The 18,483-nt window shown below is 51.2% G+C and overlaps 1 protein-coding gene across 4 annotated transcripts in view; it reads left to right on the forward strand.

The window, feature by feature from the left end:
• LOC140898614 (uncharacterized) overlaps positions 1-18,483 on the forward strand; it is a 90,793-nt gene that overhangs the window by 55,487 nt on the left and 16,823 nt on the right. For all 4 annotated transcript variants that reach the window (XM_073312673.1, XM_073312671.1, XM_073312674.1 and 1 more), the window contains exons 3-4: positions 9,611-9,801; positions 10,499-10,696. In XM_073312673.1, the coding sequence (XP_073168774.1) occupies positions 9,611-9,801; positions 10,499-10,696 (389 nt within the window). The remainder of the gene's footprint in view (positions 1-9,610; positions 9,802-10,498; positions 10,697-18,483) is intronic.

Genomic DNA, 18,483 nt, shown 5'->3' on the forward strand with positions numbered 1-18,483 from the left:
GATGGCATGGTTGCTCCTCATCCCAGTGACTCCCACTCTGCCCCAGCTGGCTCTTGGAGTGACCGCGATGGGATCCAGAGAGAGGGTTGCTGCTTCTCAGATCAAATGGCAGGAGATCTTCCTGCTGACACCACCCTGGACCCTGTGCCCATCGCCTGGTGCAAAGAGACTCTGACTGTAGAGATGCCCCAGCTGGCTCCCCAGACGGTGATTACCTTGATATAGAAACTGAACTCCTAGCTGGGAGCTGAAGAGGAAAGGCCACAGAAATGGGCTGGGGATGAAAGAGCCTGTGAAACATTGAGCTGACTCCTTGTCAAAGCCCTCACAGCTGGGAGCCAGCTCCGTTCTTTCTGTGGAGGCAGCCTGGACTTGGCATGGGGCTGGTGTTGCATTGGGAGTGCACTTTCTCTTCCACAGCGAAATTGAGGCCATAAATCTGGCAGCTTGGCTGGCTTTGATGGCTCTGAAAAGGAGCCCTCGTAGGAGGGGGTGGTGCTCCGGGTTTCCAGGAATTCTATTGGCTGTTGGTTTGGTTTAAAGCCACCTCAGGCATCCTTACCTTATGGGGTCTGGTTCCACTTGGGCATCTGCTCCAAAGGCCCAAGGAGTTTGCTGCTTCTCCATCCCACCCCCAAAGAAACTCATGCCTGGTTTGAGGCAGCTAGTGCCCTGCTGCAGTCCCAGAACCACTGCAGCACTGGTGGCTCTGCCAGAAGCCGTCAGCAGCTTTCCATCACCTGCTGTCAGCCAGTGAGCTCATTCCAATCAATGCAGCAATTACGTAGCACATCTTGCATGTGAGCAAGCCGGTGGCTGGTAGCTCACAGCTGCATTGGGGCAAAGGGGGGCCAAGGGCAGGGGTAGGGAGAGCTTTTAATAGAAAATACTGGTGTTATTTTTAATGTTGCTGGAATGTCTGTGATGTTTGGAGTCCCTTCCTGGAGTGCCCCTGGTCTCCCTACCCTGGGGGTTCACATGCGCAGCTTCCTTTCCCAGGGTTTGGGGTAACGGGCTGCTCACCCAGAAGTCTCCCTCACCTCCCCAGGGCCCCTGCGATGTCTCATGCTGCTCTCTCTCACCCCAACCACCAACAGGGATTGAGGGTGCCAGGTTTAGCATCTTTCCTGCCTTCAGCAGTCTCCTGCTATCCAGAGCACTTGTTCCATGTTGGGGTTCAGGCTCTCAGAGCTCCTTATTAGCACTATTGCAGTAGTGCCCAGAGGGATGGGGGGTTGGGAATTCAGGAGCACTCTTTCCCCTGGAGCTCAGGGGCCTCAGGTCTTCTTACATGGCTCTCTATGGGTTACAAATTCCCAGGATTCCTGGCTTATATTTTGCATACTGATCTTCTTCTGAGCTTCTTTTCATACTCACCAAATGTTTTTTTCTCTCTGCTCTCTTGGATTGCAGAATCCCAGGATTCCAGGTTTGGATGTCGCACATCAAACTTTCTCACTTGCTCTCTTGTGTTTCAGAACTTTTCTTGTTCTTTATATTGTAATTCTGGATTTCAGGGGTTTTGCTTGCTTGTTTGTTTTTGCAACCCTGGAGGATGCCCAGTCACAGATCTGTGCTTCAGGACTCCTGGTGTGATACAGTCAGTCCTCCTCTCAGTTCCCCACACTGCTACACTACTGCTTCACACAAAAACATCTGGATTTCGGGCTCCAGCAGACAGAACAAGGCCCAGCCCACACCGTGTGTTAAAGTGACTAGTGCTGAAATACAAATGGAGTCTATATCATGGCATGTTAAAGAGAGGTTCCACACAGACTAAAGTGCTGTGTAGGCAGGGCACAGAATAATTATAAATAATAGCAGATAGAAGGCTATATTCTATGCAGAGCAGAAACTAAACATAATCAAATACAAACATCTGCAAGAGCGATATTACTGGTCAGGCTTAGCCCTGCAGTTGCCAAGCATGTCAGAGTTTAGCTTCAGAGCCTGAAAATTGGCTCATTGTGTAGCTTCTCAGGCGTGAGCATTCTTATGACTAATAGATCTGAGGAAGTGTGGGGGGTGGTTTTGCTATAAAGAGGGGCCCACCTGGCAAATGATAAAGGCAGAGCCTTCTTTCTGTGTTGCAGAGGCCGGGGATCTCTTGGAGCCCTACATTCACTGCCTGGCCCTGTCTATGCTAAGCACATGGTCTCAGCATTTCCTACCATTGCTCATGCCGGTTGAGCAGCACCGATAGTGTGACCACAATTAGGAGCCCAAGTGTAGAGTAGGTGACCAGACAGCAAGTATGAAAAATCAGAATAGTTTTGTTTCGGGCTGTGGGGGGGAGAGGTTATAGTTGTGTATATAAGACAAAGCACCTAATATCGGGACGTCTGGTCACCCCAGTGTAGACATGCCTCCAAAACACCAGATTGATTAGACCTGCTGCAAGAAGGATTATGTGACAGTGTTAAAATACATGGGTGGCTACCACCACCCCGTGCCGCCGCCCTCCCATTGATAGCTGGGCTCCCCGTGCTGCCATCAGCCCATTGATAGCCGGGCTCCCCGTGCCGCCGCCCTCCCATTGATAGCTGGGCTCCCCGTGCCGCCCTCCCATTGATAGCAGGGCTCCCCGTGCTGCCACCAGCCCATTGATAGCCGGGCTCCCCGTGCCGCCGCCCTCCCATTGATAGCTGGGCTCCCCGTGCCGCCGCCCTCCCATTGATAGCAGGGCTCCCCGTGCTGCCATCAGCCCATTGATAGCAGGGCTCCCCGTGCTGCCACCAGCCCATTGATAGCCGGGCTCCCCATGCCGCCGCCCTCCCATTGATAGCTGGGCTCCCCATGCTTCCACCAGCCCATTGATAGCAGGGCTCCCCGTGCTGCCGCCCGCCCATTGATAGCTGGGCTCCCCGAGCTGCCACCAGCCCATTGATAGCTGGGCTCCCCGTGCTGCCACCAGCCCATTGATAGCAGGGCTCCCCGTGCCGCCGCCCTCCCATTGATAGCAGGGCTCCCCGAGCTGCCAACAGACCATTGATAGCAGGGCTCCCCGTGCTGCCATCGGCCCATTGATAGCTGGGCTCCCCATGCTGCCACCAGCCCATTGATAGCAGGGCTTCCCGTGCTTCCACCAGCCCATTGATAGCCGGGCTCCCCGTGCTGCCACCAGCCCATTGATAGCAGGGCTCCCCGTGCTGCCGCCCGCCCATTGATAGCTGGGCTCCCCGAGCTGCCAACAGACCATTGATAGCACGGCTCCCCATGCTTCCACCAGCCCATTGATAGCACGGCTCCCCATGCTTCCACCAGCCCATTGATAGCTGGGCTCCCCGTGCTGCCACCAGCCCATTGATAGCAGGGCTCCCCGTGCTGCCACCAGCCCATTGATAGCTGGGCTCCCTGTGCTGCCGCCAGCCCATTGATAGCTGGGCTCCCCGTGCTGCCACCCGCCCATTGATAGCACGGCTCCCCATGCTTCCACCAGCCCATTGATAGCACGGCTCCCCATGCTTCCACCAGCCCATTGATAGCACGGCTCCCCATGCTTCCACCAGCCCATTGATAGCACGGCTCCCCGTGCTGCCACCAGCCCATTGATAGCAGGGCTCCCCGTGCTGCCACCAGCCCATTGATAGCTGGGCTCCCTGTGCTGCCGCCAGCCCATTGATAGCTGGGCTCCCCGTGCTGCCACCAGCCCATTGATAGCAGGGCTCCCCGTGCTGCCGCCCGCCCATTGATAGCTGGGCTCCCCGTGCTGCTGTTAGGGGCTTATTCCTTCACCCTCTCACTTCCCTGGTCCTTCTCGCATGAACAGAGAGCAACAATACCCGAAGTCCAAAGGTGCAAACAATTAGATGTTTATTGGGGTGAACTTCCAGCAAGCATGATTCCGGTTTCCTTCATTAATATCCTCCTTCCCAGCTCTGACACCACAGAGCCTTAGCCCTGTGTCCCTGTTCCCATTCCTACCCTTAGCCAAACATGATTCCAGTTTCTCCAGCCCCATTCCCTGTTCCCATTTCCCCTTTTAGCAAAACATGATTCCAATTTCCTTACCCCTGTTCCCTGTTCCCATTTCCCCCACCCGCATGCCCATGCCCATGCCCACCCCCACCCCCCTATTTCCTGATTGACTGCAGACTATATAGTAAAACTTGACTTCTGCGTTGCTATACCTTAACCAATCATGTTCCTGAAATTTAACGAACCAATCCTAACATATTGTAACATGATTATGTACCCAATTATATCCCACCACCTTAATTAGTTTTCACCCAGCAAAATTAATTATACAGCAGACAGAAACAATCACAGAACCAGACAGAGATTATACAGACAAACAATAGCAAAGTGGGAACTATAATGACAAAACAATACAGAAGTGAGGATTTCACATCCCAGCTATTGATAAGTGAGTTCTTGCCAGACAGGATGCTATCAAACTAAGTTTCCTTTTACATTTTCTAGGCACTTCCCTTTCTCTGGAGGTGATAGGCACTATCAGGACAGGATTGTATTCCTAAGGGTATGTCTACACTACGAAATTAGGTCGAATTTATAGAAGTCGTTTTTTTTTAAATCGGTTTTATATATTCGAGTGTGTGTGTCCCCACAGAAAATGCTCTAAGTGCATTAAGTGCATTAACTCGGCGGAGCGCTTCCACAGTACCAAGGCAAGCATCGACTTCTGGAGCGTTGCACTGTGGGTAGCTATCCCACAGTTCCCGCAGTCTCCGCTGCCCATTGGAATTCTGGGTTGATATCCCAATGCCTGATGGGGCTAAAACATTGTCGCGGGTGGTTCTGGGTACATATCGTCAGGACCCCGTTCCCACCCTCCCTCCCCCCGTGAAAGCAAGGGCAGACAATCATTTCGCGCCTTTTTTGTCTGCTGCCAGCCAAAGATGTAAAGGATCAATGGAGTGGGTCAGAACAAGACATAGACCAGATTTGTTTTGGACTCATTTTCCTCCTCCCCTGTCTAGATCACACTGCAGTCAGTCACAGAGAAGGCGCAGCGAGGTTAATCTAGCCATGTATCAATCAGAGGCCAGGCTAACCTCCTTGTTCCAATAACAACGATAACTTTGGTGCACCATTTCTTATTGGAACCCTCCGTGCAGTCCTGCCTGAAATACTCCTTGATGTACAGGCACACCCTTTGTTGATTTTAGCTCCCTGAAGCCAACCCTGTAAGCCGTGTCGTCAGTCGCCCCTCCCTCCGTCAGAGCAACGGCAGACAATCGTTCCGCGCCTTCTTTCTGTGCGGACGCCATACCAAGGCAAGCATGGAGGCCGCTGAGCTCATTTTGGCAATTAGGAGCACATCAACCACCACACGCATTATCCAGCAGTATATGCAGCACCAGAACATGGCAACGCGATACCGGGCGAGGAGGCGACGTCAGCGCGGTCCCGTGAGTGATCAGGACATGGACACAGATTTCTCTGAAAGCATGGGCCCTGCCAATGCATGCATCATGGTGCTAATGGGGCAGGTTCATGCTGTGGAACGCCGATTCTGGGCTCGGGAAACAAGCACAGACTGGTGGGACCGCATAGTGTTGCAGGTCTGGGACGATTCCCAGTGGCTGCGAAACTTTCGCATGCGTAAGGGCACTTTCATGGAACTTTGTGACTTGCTTTCCCCTGCCCTGAAGCGCATGAATACCAGGATGAGAGCAGCCCTCACAGTTGAGAAGCGAGTGGCGATAGCCCTGTGGAAGCTTGCAACGCCAGACAGCTACCGGTCAGTTGGGAATCAATTTGGAGTGGGCAAATCTACTGTGGGGGCTGCTGTGATGCAAGTAGCTCACACAATCAAAGATCTGCTGATATCAAGGGTAGTGACCCTGGGAAATGTGCAGGTCATAGTGGATGGCTTTGCTGCAATGGGATTCCCTAACTGTGGTGGGGCTATAGACGGAACCCATATCCCTATCTTGACACCAGAGCACCAAGCCGGTGAGTACATAAACCGCAAGGGGTACTTTTCGATAGTGCTGCAAGCTCTGGTGGATCACAAGGGACGTTTCACCAACATCAACGTGGGATGGCCGGGAAAGGTGCATGACGCTCGCATCTTCAGGAACTCTGGTCTGTTTCAAAAGCTGCAGGAAGGGACTTTCTTCCCAGACCAGAAAATAATTGTTGGGGATGTTGAAATGCCTATATGTATCCTTGGGGACCCAGCCTACCCCTTAATGCCATGGCTCATGAAGCCGTACACAGGCAGCCTGGACAGTGGTCAGGAGCTGTTCAACTACAAGCTGAGCAAGTGCAGAATGGTGGTAGAATGTGCATTTGGACGTTTAAAGGCGCGCTGGCGCAGTTTACTGACTCGCTTAGACCTCAGCGAAACCAATATTCCCACTGTTATTACTGCTTGCTGTGTGCTCCACAATATCTGTGAGAGTAAGGGGGAGACGTTTATGGCGGGGTGGGAGATTGAGGCAAATCGCCTGGCTGCTGGTTACGCGCAGCCAGACACCAGGGCGGTTAGAAGAGCTCAGGAGGGCGCGGTACGCATCAGAGAAGCTTTGAAAACCAGTTTCATGACTGGCCAGGCTACAGTGTGAAAGTTCTGTTTGTTTCTCCTTGATGAAACCCCCCGCCCCTTGGTTCACTCTACTTCCCTGTAAGCTAACCACCCTCCCCTCCTCCCTTTAATCACCGCTTGCAGAGGCAATAAAGTCATTGCTGCTTCACAGTCATGCATTCGTTATTCATTCATCACACAAATAGGGGGATGACTACCAAGGTATCCCAGGAGGGGTGGTGGAGGAGGGAAGGAAAATGCCACACAGCACTTTAAGCACAGCACTTTAAAAGTTTACAACTTTAAAATTTATTGAATGACAGCCTTCTTTTTTTTGGGCAATCCTCTGTTGTGGAGTCGCTGGTTGGCCGGAGGCCCCCCCACCGCGTTCTTGGGCGTCTGGGTGTGGAGGCTATGGAACTTGGGGAGGAGGGCGGTTGGTTACAGAGGGGCAGCAGTGGCAGTCTGTGCTCCAGCTGCCTTTGCTGCAGCTCAACCATACACTGGAGCATTCTGGTTTGGTCCTGCAGCAGCCTCAGCATTGAATCCTGCCTTCTCTCATCACGCTGCCGCCACATTTGAGCTTCAGCCCTGTCTTCAGCCCGCAACTTACTCTCTTCAGCCCTCCACCTCTCCTCCCGGTCATTTTGTGCTTTCCTGCACTCTGACATTATTTGCCTCCACGCATTCGTCTGTGCTCTGTCAGTGTGGGAGGACAGCATTAGCTCGGAGAACATTTCATCTCGAGTGCGTTTTTTTTTCTTTCTAAGCTTCACTAGCCTCTGGGAAGGAGAAGATCCTGTGATCATTGAAACACATCCAGCTGGTGGAGAAAAAAAAAGGGACAGCGGTATTTAAAAAGACACATTTTATAAAACAGTCGCTACACTCTTTCAGGGTAAACCTTGCTGTTAACATTACATACATAGCACATGTGCTTTCGTTACAAGGTCGCATTTTGCCTCCTCCCACCGCGTGACTACCCCCTCAACCCTCCCCTCTCCCCGTGGCTAACAGCGGGGAACATTTCTGTTCAGCCACAGGCAAACAGCACAGCAGGAATGTGTCCCTGAAGAAAAGCACCCTATTTCAACCAGGTGACCATGAATTATATCTCACTCTCCTGAGGATAACACAGAGAGAGAAAGAACGGATTTTGGTTGAATGCCAGCAAACATACACTGCAATGCTTTGTTCTACAGTGATTCCCGAGTATGTGTTACTGGCCTGGAGTGATAAAAGTGTCCTACCATGAAGGACGAAATAAGGCTGCCCTCCCCAGAAACCTTTTGCAAAGGCTTTAGGACTACATCTAGGAGAACCGCAAATGCCAGGGCAAAGTAATCCTTTCACATGCTTGCTTTTAAACCATGTATAGCATTTTAAAAGGTACACTCACCAGAGGTCCCTTCTCCGCCTGCTGGGTCCAGGAGGCAGCCTTGGGTGGGTTCGGGGGGTACTGGCTCCAGGTCTAGGGTGAGAAACAGTTCCTGGCTGTCGGGAAAACCGGTTTCTCCGCTTGCTTGCTGTGAGCTATCTACAACCTCCTCCTCATCATCATCTTCTTCGTCCCCAAAACCTGCTTCCGTATTGCCTCCATCTCCATTGAAGGAGTCAAACAACACGGCTGGGGTAGTGGTGGCTGAACCCCCTAAAATGGCATGCAGCTCATCATAGAAGCGGCATGTTTGGGGCTCTGACCCAGAGCGGCTGTTCGCCTCTCTGGTTTTCTGGTAGGCTTGCCTCAGCTCCTTCAGTTTCACGCGGCACTGCTTTGGGTCCCTGTTATGGCCTCTGTCCTTCATGCCCTGGGAGATTTTCACAAAGGTTTTGGCATTTCGAAAACTGGAACGGAGTTCTGATAGCACGGATTCCTCTCCCCAAACAGTGATCAGATCCCGTACCTCCCGTTCGGTCCATGCTGGAGCTCTTTTGCGATTCTGGGACTCCATCATGGTCACCTGTGCTGATGAGCTCTGCATGGTCACCTGCAGCTTGCCACGCTGGCCAAACAGGAAATGAGATTCAAAAGTTCGCGGTTCTTTTCCTGTCTACCTGGCCAGTGCATCTGAGTTGAGAGTGCTGTCCAGAGCGGTCATAATGGAGCAGTCTGGGATAGCTCCCGGAGGCCAATACCATCGAATTGTGTCCACAGTACCCCAAATTCGAGCTGGGAACGTCGATTTAAGCGCTAATCCACTTGTCAGGGGTGGAGTAAGGAAATCGATTTTAAGAGCCCTTTAAGTCAAAATAAAGGGCTTCACTGTGTGGACGGGTGCAGGTTTAAATCGATTTAACGCTGCTAAATTCGACCTAAAGTCCTAGTGTAGACCAGGGCTAACAGCCCAATAGCACCTGATTTCAATGTGACTAGTTTGGAATGTGAGGATGTGACCGTTTGCTTCCCAGCTTATGGCTGCCTCTGTTGCTTAGCCAAAGGCCTTAGCCTAAGAACAGGGCCTCAGACTGTCACAGTAAGAGAAGGCCCTTACACCGGCAGTCAGTGATTTTGATTCTCTTTTGTACCTCTATAACTAGCCAAATGATAAGAATACACCTAAATTCTTAGAGTATAGGCCTTTACAGACAGGCCTGAATATCTATATCCTAACAGCTGCCACCAGCCCTTTTATAGCAGGGCTCCCCGTGCTGCCATCGGCCCATTGATAGCAGGGCTCCCCGTGCTGCCACCAACCCATTGATAGCTGGGCTCCCCGTGCTGCCACCAGCCCATAGATAGCAGGGCTCCCCGTGCTGCCACCCGCCCATAGATAGCAGGGCTCCCCGTGCTGCCACCCGCCCATTGATAGCAGGGCTCCCCGTGCTGCCACCCGCCCATTGATAGCTGGGCTCCCCGTGCTGAGCTGGTGTTAGCTGCGATGGAAAATGTGCAGATGCTTTCCCCAGTGCGGGATGTCTCCCTCTCCCTCCCCACTCCGGGAAGTGACAACTTCAGCCCTGCTCAGTGATAACCTCCCTGACATGCAGCATGTAGGCCTGAAGGCAAGAGGAGCCTTTCCACCATCTCCAGGCCCTGAGCACCTGCCTGGTGGGACGTGCTTGTAGCAGAGCCTGTTGAAAACCCTTCGATCCTCACTGGGGCTTTGCCGTTGCCAGGACTGAAGATCCTGCGGTGCTGCAGTCACTGCGAGATTGTGGGCACGATCAAAGGGGAGAAGAAGTTCAAAGGGGCACACTGGCACTGTTACCGCTGCCGCAACGGCTTCAACCGGCGGGACGAGGCGGTGAAGCACTTCAAGACCCACTTCCGGAACCCCCACACCACCTTCCAGATCCAGGTCACGCAGGTGAGCACTGGTGTGTGAGGTGGCATGAGGGATCCAGGGAGAGCTCTGGGGGTGGAACAGAGGCGTGGGGGTCTGCAGGGGGATCGTTCAGTGGATAGGGCACTAGACTGGGCTCTTTCCCAGCTCTGCCACTGACTCCCCAGCTGGCCTGTGTAAGTCCCTTCCCCTTGCTGTGTCTCTGTTTCCTCCTCAAGGAAAGGGGCTGGTGGCCCTTGCTCCCCCCTGCACAGCGCTGACGTGAAACCCCCGCCAGAAGCATATTCTCAGAGCGATCTGTGTGGGTAGAATGCAGGGATTGCTGTGCAGGCAGCAGCCTCAGTGAGAATCCAAACCCCTCAGTAGCTATAGGTGTGCAAACCTCCCTGGAAAACAAGCCCTGTCTACACTGTAACATTATCTGCTGCTGCTAAGGGCTGTTAACAGTGAAAGCTATCAAAGATGGTTTAACTGCAGGTCTCAGGTTCAAGCCTCTTGAAGACCCCCGGCTGGTCATCACAGCTTCACAGCTACTGGACTAAATGAACTAATAAGCCTGACTTCACTGGGTCTTGTGTGATTTTTAACTCTCCTACTGTTGAGCTAGTGCAGCTGTGACAGCCACCCCAGCTCCCCCCGTCTCCCCCTGACAGGTGGCTGCAGGAGGCATAGGCAGCTTTCACCTCGATGAATGTTTGTCACGGCCTCTGCCTCCATGCAGGATGTCAATAGCCGCCAGTATTACCAGCACAGCACCGAAGCCCACCCCAAGGCCTATGGTAGCCTCCATGTGTCCACCGGAGCCAGCATTGATGTGATGGCCATAGGCTCGGTGCTGGCCCAGACCGTCCTGGCATCAGGATCTCCTGTCTTCACCACCGACAAGGGGACAGAAAGCCTCTCGGGCAACCCTGCCAAGGTACATTTTGTTACGCAGTGGGGACTCTCTCAGAGCGAATGGTCACAGGCCAGGCATGGGGCAATAACAGACCATGCACAAGGCACTGAGTCTTGATCAAGCCTGGGAACACAGTCCTGCTACACCTTCTGGTGAAAACAAGGCTGGGGTGGGGGACGGTAGATGGCTTTCATGCCGATCTCCTTATGTGTGTTCCGTGCCATTTCTCCTCCCCCAGCCACGCTGCTGAGCACGGAACTTTCTACCATCCGGGTGCAGAGGCAAACAGTGTCTCCCACTGCCTGTGTCTAGTACGTGTGTGTCTCCTCAAACTTTGTGGCTCTGGTGACCCTGGGGTCTAGGCACCAAATACAAGCAGTTCTGCTTCAGCGTTGTCCTGGCAGGACAGCTGGCTCTGCTCCGCGGCCCGAATGCTGCTGCCTTTACTGAGGAAAGGCAACGTGCACACACAGGTCTGTTGCAGGAGGGATGTGAACTGAGCCTGATTCCCTGCGGCAGGGAAATCCTCTTCACAGGGATGGCAGCGAGCCCCAGCCTATATGGTTTGTGATGATTGCAATGTCCTTGAAGTAGTGTGAGGGGAGAGGTGGTCCCTTGTTTAGCTGGGTCCGACCCTTTCAAGGGCTTGGTAAATGAGGACGAGGGCCTGGAACTGGATCTGAAGCTCATTGGGGAGCCAGTATAATCTGTAATGCAGGTACTGCCTTGTTTAGCCTAACCAAAAGATGGCTGAGGGGAGATATGATTGCTCTCTATAAATATATCAGAGGGATAAATACCAGAGAGGGAGAGGAATTATTTAAGCTCAGTACCAATGTGGACACAAGAACAAATGGGTATAAACTGGCCATCAGGAACTTTAGACTTGAAATTAGACGAAGGTTTCTAACCATCAGAGGAGTGAAGTTCTGGAACAGCCTTCCAAGGGAAGCAGTGGGGGCAAAAGACATATCTGGCTTCAAGATTAAACTTGATAAGTTTATGGAGGAGATGGTATGATGGGATAACATGATTTTGGCAATTAATTGATCTTTAACTATTCATGGTAAATAGGGCCAATGGCCTGTGATAGGATGTTAGATGCGGTGGGATCTGAGTTACTACTGAGAATTCTTTCCTGGGTATCTGGCTGGTGAATCTTGCCCACATGCTCAGGGTTCAGCTGATCGCCATATTTGGGGACTGAAAGGAATTTTCCTCCAGGGAAGACTGGAAGAGACCCTGGGTTTTTTCGCCTTCCTCTGCAGCGTGGGGCACGGGTCACTTGTTGGAGAATTCTCTGCACCTTGAAGTCTTTAAATCATGATTTGAGGACTTCAGTAGCTCAGACATAGGTGAGAGGTTTATTGCAGGGGTGCGTGGGTGAGATTCTGTGGCCTGCATTGTGCAGGAGGTCAGACTAGATGATCATAATGGTCCCTTCTGACCGTAATATCTATGAGTATGTGGCTCATACACCTGGTTTATAACCTCTCTGCACCGCTGCAGGGAGCTTAAGTCCCCGAGTTCCCTTGGCAGACAGGGCATTGTGATGTCAAACCGTTCTTTCTCTGGTGGTGTGGCAATGAATTACACCATGAGCGGACTCAGTCCCACAGAGAAGGAGCTGACAGTGCTGGAAGGAGCTGACAGTGCTTTACTTCCTGTTAGGGCGATGCATTGCCAAGGCTGTGCGAAGCAGCTGAGGATTTGAGACTGGCTTCACTTACGCCAGCAGGGGGGTAGCTTCTGCAGCTCAAGTGTGTGGGACACTTGGTGAAGAGTGCAGGAACACAGATACTGAATGCCCCAGAGGCACCCCGGGGAGCCTTTGTATATGGGAGACTGGTTACAGTGTGGCCTAAAAAGTGGTGTGCCTGTTAATGTGGATGAGTTTGCGGAGCTTTAGTACCCAAGAAATTGAGAGGACTAAAGGCTCTAGCTAAACCCAGATATAATGCAGATAATAGGTATGCAAGACTACTCCCCAAAGTTCTGCCAGGGCACCTCGATCCTCACCTGCAGTACCCTTGCTGTTCCAGTCCTGGGTCACACCTGAACAATAGGCAATTCTGCCAAATGAGGTGGCAGTGGTTGTAACATAGACAGTTGTCCCCTGGGACTAGTACAAGATATCAGAGTCAGGAAGTCCTAGAAGCACTGCCGGAAACTGAGCCGCCAACTCTGACCTAGGCCCTGCTTGGCTAATGAAAGATCCAAGAGTATCGTGATCCCTACAAAGGAGACTGTCAACATGTCCCTTGAGGAGGGAAATCTACCATGCACCCCAAAGTGGCCCATAAGTCAGCAACACTTGAGAAACCAGCACACAGCAAAACCAACTTCTCCAACGATAGCCTGGTACTCTGGGGGAGGAATAGCTCAGTGGTTTGAGCATTGGCCTGCTAAACCCAGGGTTGTGAGTTCAGTCCTTGAGGGGGCCATTTAGGGATCTGGGTCAAAAATTGGGGATTGGTTCTGCTTTGAGCAGGGGTTGGACTAGATGACCTCCTGAGGTCTCTTCCAACTCTGTGAACTCCCCTCCCATTCCTGAGCAAGCTAACTGAAAAACACACCACAGGTCATCTCCACCTGCATCTAGACACTGCCAATATCCTGAACCATTCAGACTTCAGCCTTAGTAACGTCTCTTGACCATGGATGGGACAGTACACCCATATTGCCTTTGCTGGGCCTCTCTCAAGTGTTTGATACAGCTGACAATGGAGTCCTTCTGTCCATCCTCAAACACATGGCAGGGAGTTGTGGATTCATGCTGCGGTGGCTTCAATCATTCTCAAGCTGCACCCGGAGAGTTTTGCTGGACACCTGCTCCTCCAACTCTAGAGCCCTGGACTGTGGTGTCCCAGAAGGAATCCAACCTTTTCCCCAACCTGGTCCATATCTGTATGGAACCACTGGGGGAGATTGTGAAACAGTGTCTATGTGAAAGGGGGTCATTTTTGGAAATTTGCCGAGGTGCCACTTAGATTTTAAAGCTGAAATTTAACAACCTAGATTTGCCTACTGCATAAGTGTTATACCTATTGTTAAATGAAATCTAATAGGATAGCCTCTTTTCACTGACGCTAAGGAGTGTTAGCTTTCTAATTTAATGCTAGGTTCTTTTCAGGCCAGCTTTTAACTTAAACAGTATTTCTCAAATCAGGACACTTGGTTACTTTTAACTAATCAACAAGTTATTATTTCACCCAGAACCCCAATATACAATCAGCTGTTTACCAACCAAGTGTAGACACAGCGGTGCTGTAGGTACCTACTGCACGGACACCAATACAGTCTCGCCAGCAGGTGTCAAACCCTAGGGTTGAGGCTCAGCAGGTGCACCAAGGAACATGCAAATCACCAAGATTTCTTCTTACAGGTACTTATGAACATTTTTTTGTACCTAACACATTTATCACCCTGCTAGTATTTCTCCAAAGGGTAATGATATGCTTGTCGTTAAGACACTTTTAAGAGTACAGTCCGTGCTATGGGAGCACATTGGTCCAAAAGAAACAAATTTAGACTATCGAAAGCAATTGCTTGAAGTTATGGTTCAAATCTCTCTTAGGCCAATTTGTTTGGACTTATAAATGAGGGAATGCAGATAGTTAAAATAAAACTTATGGTGTCTCGCTAGAGAGTGTAGACTTAAACAAGATAACCTACAATTATTTATGTTACAGAACAGAAGGGGAAATACAGTCGTTGAAATGAAATCTCACCACTTCTTATTCTCCTAACCCTAGTATGGGGGAGAGTCCTTTCCACGCAGCTGGTCCAGGTGTCCGTCGCATTGGGGATCCTGCAGCTTCTTTGTGGGTTCAGCCAACTTTGGGGTCCCACATGGTGACCTCAGTTTTCTATATCCTGATTTCAGGGCGTGGTGGAATGGGCAGCCCTCTGATTTCCATTGGCCATTTGCCATATTGCTCTCAGCTTTCAGCTTTGAGTTTCTTTCTCTGCTGCTTCTGTTGATATCCAGTAGAGAGCGAGAGTGTATAAGAAATTTCTTTGATGCTTCATTTAGTCCAAGGTTTGCTCATTTCATGGATTGTATTTCATAATTTTCCCCAAGTATTGATTTGATATCCCCCCCTTTTAAGCAATTTATTTTAATATTCCAAAGTTTTACCCTAGTTAAGTGAATATGTCTTTCAATAATTCTTATGACTGCTAGGGTGCAATCATTTACCAGGAAAACAAAATATCTTAGAGTCTTCTAAATCTCATGGACATGATCTGTACATTCTCTGGTTATATCTAATACTCTTCATTTCATGCCTTTCAAAGCTTGTCATATACATTAGGAACAAGAGAGATTATTTACATATGTAAGTAGGGGACAGATCCCACTATTGTGGGGAATTTTTCTGGCTTATACACTACCCTGGTGGAATGGGCTAGCAAAAGGATCCAAGTCCTCGCTCCCACTTCCTTTACCCAGAGGCCTTCCTGACCTTGAGGGCTCCCCTTCCACTCTTCTGTGTGGCAGAGCCCTTGTAACCCCGACAAGGCTGGGCCCAGGATTCCCTTTGGGGCTTGACCCCCAACATTGTCGTGGTCACTTAGGACAGGGGTTAGGGTGTCCCCATTCCAGGGTGGTCTTTCCGCTCTGGATGCTTCCCTGACCCACTGATCATTGCATAAAATTCAAGCAAATACAATTTATGAAACAGCAACCAATTTAAAAAATAAGGAAACAATGGGAAAAGTTAAAGAAAAACATGTAACCCCACTCTTTGGCACGGGGACGTCACAACCAGCGTCTCTGGAATGTCTGGGCAATTCACAGTCTGTTTCTCACAAGTCCCAGGCCTCCCTCCCAGGCCCTGGCTGTGCTGCAGGGATGCTCTGAGTTGGACACTTGCTCTGGTGGTGGCCACACACCCTCAGGCTCAAGGTGGCAGGATCCTTCTTCCCAGTGTAGGCCTCCACTTTGGGGTTATGATCCCCCTCCAAGTCTGGCCTGCAGGACCTCTTGGTTGGGGTGTCTCCCTGCGCTGGGCCCACTGCCCAGGGTCCCCCTCACTCTTCCCAGCTGCTCACCACACCTGGTTCCAGCCCCAGCACTGATGCTGCTCTGCCTCCAGCCCCCTGGGCTGCTTCTCTGGCCCCTCTGGCTCTGGTTGCTGCAGCTCTGGTCCCAGCACTGACCTGCTCCCTGGGCTGCTTCTCTGGTTCTCTCTGGCTGGCATGGCTCTGCTCCCCAGCTCAGCTCAGGCCCCTGCTCCCTTATCTCGGCCCCACTCTGGCCCCAGTTCCAGCACACACAGAGGATGGGACCCCCTGGCCTCCTGACTCCCTCGTTAGCCTGCCTGCCCTGTCAATCAGGCTGACCTGGAGCATTGGCCTCTCTCCATTGCCCCTGGGACTGTCAATCCCTAGGGTCCTGATTTCCAGTCGACCCTGCCCCTTTCTTTTGGTACCAGGAGCTAGCAACCAAAAACTCCACAGAGTTTTAGTAAGGGGCCAACAGTCCCCTTACACATAGAGAGATGTATACCTGGTTCATAGGCAAACAAATGTGCAAATTTATAAGTTGGGGTCAATATCTATGTATATATATATATAAATCAGGAAGTTTGACCTATGGAATTTTCAGGTTTTTGGGTCACCAGCCAAGCTATTTCTAACTGGTTTAAAACCTACATTTTGTTTTTCTCTCCTGTGATTCTTAATTAACATATAGGAGACAATAGCCTTAGGGCACTCTGCGTAGGAAAAGAGCTCAGTTACTCTTGTTTGTCACCTGGCAGGGGCTCTCCTTAGCTAGACTGAGAGAAAAGAATCTCCTCCATAAATAAATTATGGGAGTCTTTGATTTGAGAACCTAACCATAGTTGAAAAATTTCTTATCAAGCAGCAGTGCTTTCCCTTTTTGGGAATTGCTATAGCTTAATTAATGCTCCCCAGGGCCAGACATGGGTGGTACATGAACCCCTCTCCCCTCCCCAATTTGGGGAGGCTAGCCCCCAGACCCGTCACTTCCACCCGAGGCCCTGCCCCTACCTGCCCCTCTCCTCCACCGGAGCCCCAAGTCCTGGTCCACTGGCTGGCCTGAGTCCCAGCCCACTGGCTGCCCCAGGCCACCAGCCGCCCTGCCCCTTCCACCCCAAGCACCAGTCCACCAGTCGGCCCAAGCACTGGCCTGCCTGCCCCAGCCACCTCAAGTCCCAGGACACTGGCCAACCCATCCCAGCTGCCTTGGCTGGCCCACCCTAGCCGCTCTGAGTCCCAGGCCAGTGGCCAGCCCTCCCCAGCCAGCCCAAGCCCACCCGTCTCCGCCCCGGCCAGCCTGAGCCCCAGCCCACCGCCCCAGCCACCCCAAGTCCCTAACCCCTGCTGGCTTTGAGGGAGAGGTTGAGTGAGGGCAGGAAGAGGAGCAGTGTGGGTGGGGCCATGGCCTGGCTGTTTGGGGAGGCTTAGCCTCTCCTGGTCTACTATATCCGCTGCCCATGTCCCCAGACAAGATGTCTCACCTATTGGGATGGGCCTATTGACTGTCATTGCCTTTAGATCCAAAAGGAAACAGAGTGATTGCCACCTGATGGTTAAAAGGGCAGACAAAAAGTTGTCAACAGCATATTTTCAAGGCATATTTTAACTTCTGTACATCTTACAACGGCATGGACTGAGGTGCCAGCCACACCTAGGCAACACCCAGCTTCTACATGACCTTCCCATCAGACACAAAGCCAAACCTAGCTGAAGTGTCTCAAACTGAATCCTGAAAGACCAAGATGCTGCTGGTGGGAAGAGGAAGGATTTCAGAGAACTTGCCATGTTTCTATCACCACCCTCCCTTGAGGCCAACTGCCTTCTGCTTGTCTAGACAGTCAGTGGCCACCTGGATACCCAAACAGACACAGATAATTAAAACTCTCTTCCAGCTATGGGTGGCAAGATAATCATTCCCCTCTCCCATCAGGTTCAGACATAGCGACGGTGAGGCTCCCAGTCCCCAGTTTGATTACTGGAATTCTCTATCCCTAGGTATGGAGGGGACAACTTTTAAAAAGCTGCAGTTGTTCCAGAATACAGCAGCACAGGCCTCAGAGAGCTCAGTGGGATGCTGCTCCCTGCTCTGCACTGGCTCCCGATTACATTCAAGATCTTGGTCGACCCCTTCAAAGCCTGTCATGGGACTGGCCTGAGTTACCTGGGAACTCACCTCACCTTGTGAGATCTTGGCTTCCCACAACAGCTGCTGAAACAGCAGGGACTGTCAGTCTCAAGAGCAAGATCAGTTAATGCAGGAGGGTGGGCCATGTATCTGGAACTCGCTGCCAGCTGAGATCAGAATGGGCATGATTATCGGAGCCTTCAGAACACAAGACAAAACCAACTTTAGAGCTATCTTTGTGCATATGAGCAATGTCGAGTTCCTGCTGGCTGCAAGGATGAGAGGGAGCAATTTATCTATCTCCCTGGAGTGCATAATTTTTTCATAGATTCCAAGCTAGAAGGGACTATTGTGATCATCTAGTCTGACCTTCTGTATCACACAGGCCACAGAACCTCCCAACATAATTCCTCAAGCAGATTGTTTAGAAAAACATCTAATCTTGATTTTAAAATGGTCAGTGATGGAGAATCCACCATGATCATTGGTAAATTGTTCCAGTGGTTAATTAGTCTCACTGTTAAACAGTTACACCTTATTTCCAATCTGAATTTGTCTAGCTTCAACTTCTAGCCACTGGATCACATTTGACCTTTCTCAGTAAGAGCCCGTTATTAAATATTTGTTCCCCATGTAGGTACTTATAGACTATGATCAAGTCACCCCTTAACTTTCT

This window comes from Lepidochelys kempii, chromosome 15 (assembly GCF_965140265.1).
Source record: "Lepidochelys kempii isolate rLepKem1 chromosome 15, rLepKem1.hap2, whole genome shotgun sequence".
NCBI classification, from domain to species: domain Eukaryota; kingdom Metazoa; phylum Chordata; order Testudines; family Cheloniidae; genus Lepidochelys; species Lepidochelys kempii.